Here is a 13,785-nt window from a genome sequence, read left to right on the forward strand (position 1 = left end):
GCAGTCTCTAGTATTTGGTCAAGTGTTTTACTTCTGACCCAACTCTCAGATCCATAAGTTAAAATTGGTTTGAACACTGTCTTGTATACAGCTAATTTAGTGTTTTGACTAATTTCTCTCTTATTCCATATAAATCTATTCACTTGACTCACTGCCATACTAGCTTTATTGATTCCGTTGTCGATTTCCATATTTCTTTACATTTTTTACTAAACATCGTGATTAAGTAGCTGAAATGTTTTACTTGTTCTATAGGTTCTCCATTCACATGCAGTTGATAATTTCAATGCTTCTGCCTATTTTCATTCTCTTTGTCTTGTTATTGCTCACCTTCATGCCATATCTATTACAACAGTTATTCAATTTAGTCAGGGAATCTTGCAGACTTGCAGTAGATTTATTTAGAAGTATAACATCATCTGCATAAAGCAAAGAGCTGACATTAACATCTCCAATTTTGATATCAAGTTTAATACCACTTTCCTTCATAATGTAATCCATATAGATAATAAATAACAGAGGGGGATCATGTACATCCTCATCTGACACCAGATTTAACATTAAACCATCTTTTTGTAATTCCTTCAATTCAAACTGCTGACTTACAACTCAAATGAAGATTATGTATTGCTTGATATAATGCCCCATTTACACCATATAAGTGTAGCATTTTGAATAGCTTTTCTCTTGGCACCTTGTTATATGCCTTTTCAGATCTACAAAACTTAAATACAGATCTTTGTTATATTCCCATGATTTCTCAACTATTTGTCATAAGGTGAAAATCCTGACAGCCTTTAATTGGCTTGAATCTAGCTTGTTCTTCACCAAGCTTCATTTGCACAATCCTAAATCTCACCAGGAACACTCAGTAGGGAAATACCTCTGCAATTCTCACATTCAGTTTTATTTCCCTTTTTATATATGGATACTATGAGAGCTCTACTCCAATCATCTGGAATTCACCCCTCTGTCCAGGCGTTCTGAACTATGCAGTGCAGCATAGGCTTTTTGATAGTTTTTTCTACTTAAATTATGGATATGTATTCCTGATTGCATGCCTGTTGAGTGTTTTTTAATACTGTGCTGTCACTGCTTGTTTCATTTAGCAATTTCTCGAAATAATTACTCCATACTTCAAAGATATCTTTTTTACCGGTCTTCATGTCACCTTTAGCACCTCTAATTACTTTTACAGCACCCTTTCCTCCATTTCTGAGCTTTTTCAACAGCCTCAAATATTTTGCTACCTTCTTGATATTTATTTTCTATGTTCTTACCAAAGTCCTCCCATCACTTTTGTTTACCTAGTTTTACACAGTATTCAGCTTTCTTACATTTCTCTCTGTATTCTCTAAGAGTAAGATGACTTATCTGCCAGGAACTTTTGATATGCATTCTTCTTTTCCTTCACTGTCACTTTAACTTCCTGTGTACCATGGAGTTCTTATTTTTCTATCCTTGCAGAAAACCTCACGACATGCCTCTCTGGCTGAAACAATCAATGTTTTCTTCAGGATTTGTCACTGAATCTCCAAGGTTTGGTCCCAATTCTCAAGCTCTTTCATTTTTTCTTAAATAATGTTTCTGTATTTTAGTCTACAGTTCACATCTGAGAGTGTTCAACTTTTATTCGCTTTAAAACTTTCTTACATCCGCTCTCCAGCCAAAAGGCTACAGGTTTGAATCCTGCCATGGGCATGGATGTTTTTGCTTGTCTGTGAAAGTACTAGTTGTGGTGGTGGGCTGTAGATGCCGTTGGTGTAGATGATGCAGTTTGCTGTAACTGGTGGATTGAGTGGTGGAGATGACGAATTGTAGAGTAGGTGCCCTTCCTCAATGAGTCTGGGACTCGCTGGAGGTGTAAAGTAATAAGAATAACATTAGATTTAATTTTATTCTCCCTAAGACTAAATCATCATCACTTCCAATTTCAAATCCTCTGTACACTCTAGTGTCCTACACTAATTGGAAAACATTCCCATCAACAATAACATAGTCAATGAGACGTTTTTTATTCCTTGCCTCTTTTTTCCATGTGAATTTATGCACATTTTTATGATGGAACATTGTGTTAGTAAAACCAGTCCATGTCCTGAGCAGAAATCCAACAGGTATTTGCCATTATTATTAGTTTTGCTCTTTTCTCCAAATTTTCCCAAAATATTTTTCTATGACTAACAATCGTTTCCTACTCTGCTATTTAGCTCCCCAACAAGGACCAACTTTTCCTTTTTCATTGTGTCAGCTGCTTTCTCTAAAGCCTCAAAAAATGTCTCCACTTCTACCTTAGTAGAACCTTCTCTGGGACCATTGGCACAAATAAGTCTCATTGTCCAGCTCCCCATTATGATATTTGCCCACATCACTCTACTTGATACTGCTTGCCATTCAAGAAGATTAGCCTTGTATTTTGTGTTCAGTACTATAGCTACACCTTTTCCCTGATTGTCACTGCCTGAATATAGGAGGGTGGTTTGAAATGTTCTTGCCTTGACCATAGATGGCAACACTATTGGCAAGATTTTTTTTCTAGGTTGGTACATCTTTCATAAGTATCCATGTGAAATTGCAAGTCATTCTATCAAGTAGTTTGTTTTATACAGCTGTCTGAAGAAAAAGTGTTGTCTGTATCCCTTGAAATGGATAAAATTGAGCATCATGCAGTTATAAAATTCTTTGTAAAAGACAGTTTAATGTCAAAAGAAATTCATTCAAAGCTCATAAAAGTTTATGGGCAATCTTCTTCTTCATTTTTGACAATTAAGAAATGGGCTACCAAGTTTAAACGTGGCCGTACTACCTATGAAGATGATCCACACGAAGGACGTTCAAAAAGTGTAACACCACCAGAAATCATTGATCAAGTCCATGATATGATATTGGATGATCAGCAAGTCAATGTGCATGAAATTGCTGAGAGTATAGGCATTTCAAAAGAACGTATAGGATATATTTTGCATGAAGAACTGCAAATGGAAAAAGCTTTGTGCAAGATTTGTGCCATGCTTGCTCACAGCAGATCAAAAACGCACTTGAACGAAAATCTCTGAACAGTGCTTAGAGCGTTTTAACAAGAATAAAACTGATTCTGTGCGTTGATTTATTACTATGGATGAGACTTGGTTTCACCATTACACACCAGAATCTAAACAGCAGTTGGTCAGAAGTGGACAGAAGCCAGTTGTTCAATGACAAAGAAGACAAAGTCGGTTCCATCGTCAGGAAAGGTCACGGCATCGGTGCTTTGGGATGCTAAAGGCATTTTGTTTATTAATTATCTTGAAAAGGGTAAAACAATAACTGGGGAGTATTATTCTGATTTTTTAACCAGACTAGACGAAAAAATTTGTGAGAAAAGACCCGGTTTACAGAAGAATAAATTACCTTTCATCAGGACAATGCACATGGGAAAAATAAGGGATCTGCACTATGAATTGTTGAAATATCCACCCTATTCCCCAGATTTGGCTGCCTCTGACTTCTATCTCTTCCCAAAACTAAAACTCTTCCTCGCTGTTCAGCATTTTTCTTCGAATCAAGATGTGATTGCAGTTTTAGAGGGCTATTTTGCAGATCTTACTGAGAACCACTAAAGGGACAGGATAATGGCACTGGAGCATCGCTGGAATAAATGTATTAGTTGTAAGGGAGATTATGGTGAAAAATAAAAATAATTTTGAAATTATAAATTTGTTTTTTCATTGTTAGTCCTGGAACTTTTCAGACTCCTCCTCCTCATAAATATGTTTTGATTATATAATATATATAATATATATATATATATATATATAACATTTTGTATTTATTGCTCAGAAAAATTTCACCAGATTTGGTCCTTTTTGTTTCGGTCACCCCTATTATTTCGATCTGCTACTTATCCAATTCCTCAGCTAGCTCCATTTTGTTGAAATTTAGGCTTATGTTGATAGTATCGATCTTGAACTCTGGTGATGTTAAGTTGGGGTGTTTCTCAGGATTTGTTCAGGAACAAATCCTGAAACACACCCCTGGCAATTTGGGATTTAGTCAACCAAATTGTATTCTTATTGACTTAAACCAAAATATAAAATGATGATACAACATGACAAAATTTCATGCCGGCCTTGTTTAACCCGGGCATTGCCTGGTTAAACAAAGCTCCTGTTGTTTTTGTCAGGGAACCAAGGCGAACAGCGAAAAGTCAGCTAATGGAACAAATCCTGAAAGATGAAGTAATGTAATCAAAGTAAGGCGAAAAAAAAAAATTAATTTAATAAAAGGCAAGTTCACTATAATGTTGTTTATAATAGTGAAAGATACTTGTTGAAAGTGTTTTCACTTAGTTATAAATTAAATTAAAGATGCCCAAAATTTATGTTCATGTAATCCTTTATCCAAGTGTAAGCAAACAAACATTGTGTGTGAAGTACCTTCATGACTAGGCTACTTGTATATAGAGGCTAATGACTGCATTAATCGTCTTAGTATCCCATAATGCAAAACTACACATCTTTTTTGGGTGTATAGTGCCATTGTACAGAGTCATTGCATTATACACACATTATGCATTATGGTGGAAAGAGTACTGTCAAAGGAATCAGATATGATAAAAGTGATATGAAAACTGAAGATCTAGATATCAGGAGTAACAGAATAGTGGTAGAAAATATTCCAGAGGAATGCAAACAGGAATATATATCAATACTTGAAGTAAAAACAACACATCAAAAACCTGAAATGTGGAAAGGTAGTCTGGATTAGTATTCAACTAGGATTGCTGAAATATAGCAGTATAAACTTTTTACAGTAGGTACACAATAAAACAATGTGAGAATTACATAGAAATTTCTCTCTTCTAAAGAATTTCCTCTGAGAAAAGGTTAAAAAAAATCATGGAAGGAAAATCTGAAGAAAAACAAGCTTGGTTCAAGGCAAACAGCAGATCACATTTTCATTTCAAGAAAATGAGAAATCATGGGAATATAACAAGGATCTGTATTATATAACATGTGTGTGTGTGTGTGTGTATTATAGTTATATTATAACATGTATAGTATAAACAAGGATTTGTATAAAGTTTTGTAGATCTGGAAAAAGCATATGATAGGATATAAGAGAAAAGTTGTTCAAAACACTACAGTAATATCGTGGACATCATATTGAGTGATACCCAGTCTAATCTTATTTGAGTTATAAGTCAAGAGTCAGAACTGAAGGAAGTACAGGAAAATGGTTCAACATTAAATCACGTGTGAGACAAGTGTGTATAATTATATCTCTATTGCCATTCATCATCTATATCGATCACATTATAAAGGAAAGTGACATTAAATCTGATAACAAAATTAGAGAGGTTAATCTCAGCTCTAATTTATGTAAAAATTTTACTCCTCAATAAATCCAGTACAAGCTTGCAGGATTCCCTGATAAAATTGAATGACTGCCTCAGCCCATGTCAGTGGGACTTTTTTGTCCAGCCGAAAACTATTGGCTGTAATATCTTTTAGGATGGGACAGGTATCACCATCTGTGATAGCAGAAAAAAACTTTAGGCCGAGCACTACAATGTAGGCTGGCAGTCTGTTAGTTTTGGTTGTCCTTTCAGGTGTAAAGAGGCCTTAAAGTTGAAGGGAAAAAAAAGTCCCACTGACATGAACAATGGGTGTCAAATGAAATATTGAGTTTGTGCTCTTTTTCATTTTTTTACTGTCTGGTGATATTTTTGTGGAAAAATTACTAAGGGTGAGGTAAGTGTTAAAAAACGTTTTTTCAATTTTAGCCCCAAAAAAAAAGTTTTTGAGAAATGCTAACTTTTTGAAATTTTTAGCTCGAAAAATGGCTCTTTGCAATTCAAATGAGATTGTTTATTCTCTCTGCGAGCGTGAGTCCATTAATTATGTCGAGAGCGAGGCGTCCGAAGAAGAAGATAAACACTTAGAAACAGAAGAAGAAGGCGATAATTTTTCCACCGATGAAGAAGACGAAGAGAACTTCGAGTGGCCAGTTACTCCAACTGTTGGACGAAGACCTTATATTCGAGGTAGAAACGGTCACAAGTGGTCTTCAAATGCTCCGGAAACACACAGTCATCGATATTCGAATGCATTTTCCGTCTCCATTAAGAGATGCGTTAAATATTTGCTGTCCATTAGAGGTACGGAGTTTGCTTATAACGGACGATATTTTGAACATTATTGTTTTGCATACTAATCAAAACATTCGATCTGTTGCGAGTAATGTAAACGATACATTCTGAATGAATATTTTTATTAAATAAATCATGTAAATAAAAAAAAATCATGGATTTATACCATTTTTTTACCTTTATACTATTGTTGTAAAATTAGCAACTTTCAATCGCAAAAATAATTATTGTAATTTAAAGATATGATTTTGTCATTGATTTTGCATTAATGTATATACATTTACCTACAAAACTAAAAAAAGAAAAAGAAGAAGGGTTTTGGTCTATTTCGGTCTTTTTCATGCTTTTCCAACGCTTATTTGTTTAAACAATTATTTAAATAATTTTTTTGCTATTGTTATTGATTGCACCATGTTTTGGAATGTATTAACAATGTGCTCTGTGAACACCAGCTTAATTATTCAATAAAAACATCATTTAATAAGCCCTGGACACAAACGTCACACCGACATGGTTTACGTTGATCCAAAACAGCGACATGGGCCGAGGGATAAATTTGGTATAAAAATCAACAATAAAAAGACAGACTATGAAAACAGGCAGGAACATTGAAACACTGAAAACACCAACTATATCTTAAATGGAGAACCTATAGAACAAGTAAAATATTTCAGCTATTTAGGCAAAATTTTTAATGAAGATGGCAGATTAAATGTGGAAACAGACAACAGAATTAACACAGCTGATATGGGAGGGTGTCAACTGAATAAATTAATATGGAATAAGAGAGAAATTAGTCAAAACACTAAGCTAGCTATACACAAGATAGTGTTTTAATTTTAACTTATGGTTCTGAGAGCTGGGTTAGAACATTTGATCAGTGACTGGAGACCACATATGCGTTCTAAGAAAGATTAGGAGCCTGAACAGATGACATAAATAGGGGCCTGAACAGATGCTTCTTAAACTTTTTCCACTGGCGACTCCTTTTCATCTGAGAAATTTTTAAGCAACCCAGTTTCGCCTGAGAAATTTTTATCAACTCCAGGTATATAGGTATATAAAATAGGTACACAAATCAAACATTTACTGATAATAAATCATAAAGAAATTTATTTTGAAACACTTCTTTGGTATACATACAATTTTACCATTTACATAAAGAATTACAAACAATAGCCTTGAATCTGAATTAATTTTTGGTTGTTGAGTTCAGAAACCTTTTACTGTTGCCAAATTTTTCAGGACCCCTACATTTGGTTATGCGACCCCATTTGGGATCATGACCCACAGTTTAAGAAGCTCTGACATAAATGGTAGTATCATATTAAGAACAAGGATATTAGGAGAGAAGTTAACAGTGTTACCATTCAGGATTGTGTGAGTGTAGCTAATTTCAAGTGCTATGGTCACTTAAACACTTACACAGAACAAGAGAGGAAAAAGACTTTGTAAGAGAAAGATCTAGGTGGACTGATACAGTAAGAAGTGCTTTAGAAGACTGAAATATAAGATGCGACAATACTGGAGTCCTGACAAATGACAGATTAAGTTGGTGGAAAACTGTCCACAGGAAGTTAGTAATGATGTAAACTTTTCATAAAGTAATATCTGGTACACATCAGGAACATGATGGCGATGACAAGAAGTTTTTCTGACTAAATCTTGTTAAATAGTTCTCTATGCAGATGACATTATCTTTAAAAACAGATATACCTCCATCAGCTCTTGCCACAGCAACCCTGTGGTGAGAGTTGACAGTTTGCTAAATTACTTTTAGCACAGCATTCTTTGTTATAACAAAGCACTGTTTGTTACAGCAACCAAGTTTGCTATAGAGCTTTATTTCAGTAAGAGTCAAGTGTATATACTAAAGACTATGTTAAATAATTTCTGTGACAAATTTGGTGGGAAAACTAGTAATAAGAACTACAGATATGTGAAAATAGGAAAACAAAATCATCATTAGTATTTTCAGTAGTGAACCAAGAACAAGTTACACATTTCAGTTATTTACACATAATTTTTAGTAAAGATGGCAAATTAAATTATGGAAATATCTAACAGAATCAGTAGAGTGTAACAGATTGACAAACTATTTGAATTTATATGAAAACAAAAGAAATCAGCCAAAAAAAAATCAGGTTAGCTAATTTTACCTTCTGGATCTGAGAGCTGGGGGTTGGAAATAAGGATGATCAAAAACTAGAGAAAAGTGATATCAGAGTTATAAGGAAAATTACAACAGCAAACAAATGAAATCAATGGCAAGACTATATTAAAAATGAAGAAACTGAAAAAGTTTCTCACATTCTTTTGATACGAATATTCAAGAATGTGTAAATAGGGCTAATGTAAGATGGATCACTCAAATACAATGGTAGGAAAAGGATCCACAGAAAGAGACTGATATGAAGAGTGCTTTAGATATCTTAATATAGAATTGATCAAATTCAGACACCTGATAAATAAACCAATCTGGAAGGAAGTGGGTGAACTGATGTTGAGAATTATAGACAAAGCAATTAAATTCTGAGGCCAGCGTGTTATCTCTCATTGTTTTCTTTCAGACAGTTTGCCTCTTCTGCAGAATGCCACATCAGACCAGCTAACTCACCTTCCGTTGAAAAGCCATTATAAAGGTTCATTGTATCCAAGATCAGACTCAAATCCAGGTCTTTCCAACCAAAGAATATCATCAATGCAAATGAGAAAGATGGTGATAGAAAGTAGTTATAAAAATACTAGTTAATGTACCTATATAATTAAACATTCAGATCATATATCAGCTACTCCAATTGTCTTTCTCCTAATGCAGCAGCAGCACAAATGGGTGTTCTCTAAAGGTAAAAATGGCGAGCGTATGCTCTCACTGTCATATTCCATTAGATTTAGCTCTGTTTACACATTCTTGAATATTAATAAGATAAAGTTATTTTCTGATATCATATTTTTAATTACAATTCTACCACTGACACCATCAGCTTACTACCATACTTTTATTCATATCTGTGGTCTTCGTATCAACTGTATTACTTCAAATAGAATTCCCAGATCTCTAGATTTAAAGTCGTTTTTAATTACTTATGGATACATCATATAAAAATCAAGAAACTGCATATACACAAAACATTAGTTTGGTGTTAGTGGCAGGTAATTCTAAGTTCTGACAGACCAAACCAGCTTTTTGTTCTGATATTGGCAAATTGCATGTTATGCTACTGCATTCATGCAATACATGTCCAAAATGTATAACAATTACTCCTTCAGTCATTAGATGATAATCTGACTTGATAATAATTTTGTCGGTGATTCTTAGGATTCGGTGATTCGTAGGTCTATATGTCCTATGATTCTCCTTTTTTAAAATCCCAGTTTTTTTTAATGTACATTCAAACCACAAAAGATTGTATACCAATTGTACATTAGTATGGTTAGTGAACAAAGGTCAGATATTCAATTCCCTACTCTAAACATGAAACATAGAGCTTTTAAGTTGGCCTCCAAAGGGAGGGTGGTGGTCTCATACTGGCAATAAAAATCATCTACCACCTGAAGACTTAATGATCTAAGCCATGGTAAGATTTGAACGAAAAGACATGGATGGAGAGCAGACACTACTTATTCACTCACCCATTCAATCTGGCATTTGTTAAAGTTTGTTTATTAAAATCTGCAAATATTGCAAATTTATTACATAAACTGACTTAAACAATGAGGTAGTAATTCTCAGCAGTTCATACACAGTATCCTCTGCACATGTGTCAATAGACAGTCTAGCTATTCTAGAATTGAGAGCAAAATCATTTAGATTAAGGCCATACTGATGCATGAAAACCTTGCAAAATTCTCTGATTAAGTGTCACACTGAAAACAGCTACAATGTAGAAGGGTTACCGATTGTTGAAATTTCATCTGTTATGAGTAGTAAAGACTATTGATTAGCAAGTCCTGACTTCCCATGGATGAAAATGTAACCAATGAGAACTAATAAGTTCTTCTCATCTTACCTCTGCTTTTAGCCAATCTATACATAATAACTATCACACTGTCTGGAAACAGTAAGTGATATGTTTGTGACAAATATCTTTGCTTAGCTATGAATTAAAGAACAAATTTGTATCAAACTTTTACTGATGACCTGATACTTTCTCTTATGTGATCCTTTATATTTAAATCCTTTATTCTTTAACTCTAGACTCATTTCCAATACCAATAACAATCAAGCAAAACTTAAATCACAAAAAAATTTCATTCAGAATAGACCAATTTTATAAGTCACACATTCTATAGCACACATGATAAGATCAACTATGTGAATAGAAAGGTGAAAAGGAAAAATATATATACATAAAATTCAGTTTTCAAAAGCACAAAAAATGTGCTTTTGAAAACACAAGACAAATAACATTACATACTTTGACAGCAATAACTTTTCCTGAAGGACCATGCTTCATTTTGACAACATGACCACAAGTTCCTGTGCCTAGTTCCCCTAAATGTTCTAAATCTTTCATATCTGCATTATATTTCTAAGGAAAGACAAAAAATATTTCAGGTCATCCAGAAAAAAAAATTCTAAAAGCATTTAGAATTAAATGTAAAAAATTAAATTCAGAATTTTAATTAAATTATATCAACAAAATTTTCATTAGGTCTTCGACATCAACAGCTGTCTATTCAGCATATCATTGCTAGATTTTCCCCTGTGACTCATGTTTTTCCTAACTAGTTTCATATGTCATCTCAAGCCACATTCTTTACATCTTAATATATTTCACACAATGTTTAGCTTTCTTACATTTGTCTCTATATTCTCTAAGAGCACAAGCTGACTTATTTGTCAGGAACTTTTCATATGCTTTCATTTTTTACTTCACTGCCTCTTTAACTTTCTGTGCATGGAGATCTGCTTTTTCTATCCTTGCAGACAAACTTACCACATGCCTCTCTGGCTGAACCAATCAATGTTTTCTTCAGGATTTGCCACTGAATCTCCAAAGTTTAGTTTCTGTTCTCAAACTCTTTCATTTTTTCTTGAATAATGTCTGTGTATTTTAGTCTACAGTTCACATCTGAGAGCTGCTCAAATTTTATTCGCTTTAAAACTTTCTTACATGTTCTTCGTTCAAAATGAAATTCAATTTTATTCTGCTCAAGAATAAATGGCGATCACTTCCAATTTCAAATCCTCTGAATACTCTAGTGTCCTGCACCAGAGAGAAAACATTACTATTACCAATAACATAGTGAATGAGACTATGTGACTTTTCTTATTCCTTGCCTCTTCTCTCCATGTGAATTTGTGCATATTTTTATGTTGGAACATTGTGTTAGTAATAATAGTCCATATCCTGAGCAGAAATCCAACAGATATTTGACATTAATATTAGCTTTGCTCTTTTCTCCAGAAATTAGAACAGTTTAATTCAATGTCACCCTGTTTTTTTATTGATTTCAAAATTTCTTTCAGTGTGCCAATGACAAATTTTATTGCAGGTACACAGAATCCTAAATCCCAAAATACCTTTCAAAAGAAATGCTGTCTTTTGAAAAATAGAGGAAATTCTGTAGGGTTTGGCAATGTTTAACAGTAGTTCTAATTTAGTTTAATTTATTATTTTTTACAATAGATGTTTGTGGGTAAATCCCACGATGGCAGTTTCTATTAACTATTGCACTCATAGTTTTGTTGCAATATGAACCTATTCATAGTGTTCTTGAAAAGCTGGAGTTGTGGAACACTTGGTGAGGAAGGTGGTTTTTCAGAGAATACAGGCAAACGAAATAAAAGAAGTGGAGAAGCAGGTTTGATGCATCTGCAGCTGGACTGTGAAGGATGCAGTTGTTGCTCATTCTTTAACAGGTATGATGGAAAGTAAAGGAATGATGAATGGCACTTTAGTAAGGGAATATCCATGAGTGCTTATAGAAAAGACACAGGGTTGAAACAGACTATAAGATAGGGCTAGAAGTGAGAGAGAAATCACCAATCAACCGAATCACTTTCCTCGGGACACCAGGTAGTGTCTTAGCAATAAGGGATGCAGAGTTTTTCAGAAGCTGAGAAAGCTTCTAATGTGACATATATTTATGCCAGGCATGGATAAAGGTAAATGTCAGTTCCAGAGAAAGAAAGAGACCTGATTCTATCTAGTGATTTGTATATTAACGAAATCATCAAATTCTTGCCATGTAAGTTCAAGGGGTGTACAGGAGATGATAATACTACATGAAAAATTTACATCATTACTAACTTTCTATCTACAATTTTCCTCCCAAACAGTCTGTTACTTGTCAAGACTCCAACATTATCATATCTTATATTTTTATCGTCTAAGATACTTTGTACCGTATCAATCCAACTAAATCTTGGTCTTCTTCTAAGTCATTTTCCTGCTAACCTGGTAGAGAACACTAGTTTTGATTAATCTTTCCTCGCCCATTCAGTTTAAGTGACCATACCACCTGAGATTAGCTATGCTAACGCATTCCTGGATGCTGACAATGTCAAGTTCTTTCCTAATATCCTCGTTTTTATGTGTAGAGGCTGTGAGGACATCATGTTGGAGACTTAATGGATTTTTTACAACACTCAAAAAGGATTAAAATAGAATTTAATACTTCCTATATTTCGTCCTAGTCACTAGGACATCTACGGGGTTACAAAAACAACTAATGTAACATGTACACAAATATCATACAGTACTAAGCCCAACCATGTGGGTGACACTAAAGTCTTATCTAGGTGGAGCGCCCTCTAAGGGCAGTTGTAGGTGGCCTGGAATGTAAGATGGGACCTCTGGTGATGAGTGTTTCCCAAATCTTCGGAAGCTTAATGCAACCGTATTTATTAAGATTTGGTTGGTTTCTGAGAGCTGCTGCAGCTTCTAAGAAAAGTCTCTTTCTTGAATTTGCTGTGGTGGAGCATGGTGGTTTACTTCCATGATACCCTGTGGGTGGTGTCCAAAACATGATCAGCCAAGCCTGAATGACTATAGTTGTGTTTACAAATGTAAGACCTGTGTTCCTCCAGGCAGATGGATGCTGATCTGCCTGTCTGTCCAAAATACACCAGCTTACAGGATCAGGGTACTTTGTAAACTCCAGGCAGAGAGAGAGAGGAGAGAGCTGATCTTTCGTAGAATGGATAAGGGAAGCAAGGTTGTGGTGGGGCTTATATGCCGTGTGTAGGTTGTACTTTTTTAGAATCTTGGCTATTTTTTCGGATGTGCCATGGATGTAGGGTATGGTGATGGCATTTTTAAAATCTTGTTGACGAGAAAGACGGGGAATGGGGGAGGAACTGATTATTTTTTTTGATACTGTGATCGCTGTAGCCATTGGAGAGGAAAGTGCTGTGTATGTGGTTAAGCTCAGTAGTGAGGGCGGTTCCACTGGAACAAAGATTGTGGGCTATCTTGGTAAGAGTTTTAATAATGCCATATTGTTGAGAGGGGTGGTGGTAGGAGAGTTTGTGAATGTATCTGCCTGTGTGTGTGGGTTTTCTGTATACAGTGAAGGCAAGTGTATCATTAGGCAGGCGTGTGACTAAGATGTCTAGGAAGGGTAAACAATTGTTCTTTTCCATAGTAAACTGGATTCTTGGATGTAGGCTATTGAGATGACTGAGGAAGGAGTCTAACATATCTGGGCCA

The 13,785-nt window shown here is 34.7% G+C and overlaps 1 protein-coding gene across 2 annotated transcripts in view; it reads right to left on the reverse strand.

Moving 5' to 3' along the window:
- Window positions 1–13,785, reverse strand: part of hep (hemipterous) — a 186,406-nt gene that overhangs the window by 128,946 nt on the left and 43,675 nt on the right. For both annotated transcript variants that reach the window (XM_090396523.1, XM_090396524.1), the window contains exon 4: window positions 10,546–10,659. In XM_090396523.1, coding sequence (XP_090252649.1) covers window positions 10,546–10,659 — 114 coding nt within the window. The remainder of the gene's footprint in view (window positions 1–10,545; window positions 10,660–13,785) is intronic.

The sequence above is a fragment of the Typopeltis vanoorti genome, chromosome 8 (assembly GCF_054136105.1).
Source record: "Typopeltis vanoorti isolate ZY-2024b chromosome 8, IOZ_Tvanoo_1.0, whole genome shotgun sequence".
Lineage (NCBI taxonomy): Eukaryota > Metazoa > Arthropoda > Arachnida > Uropygi > Thelyphonidae > Typopeltis > Typopeltis vanoorti.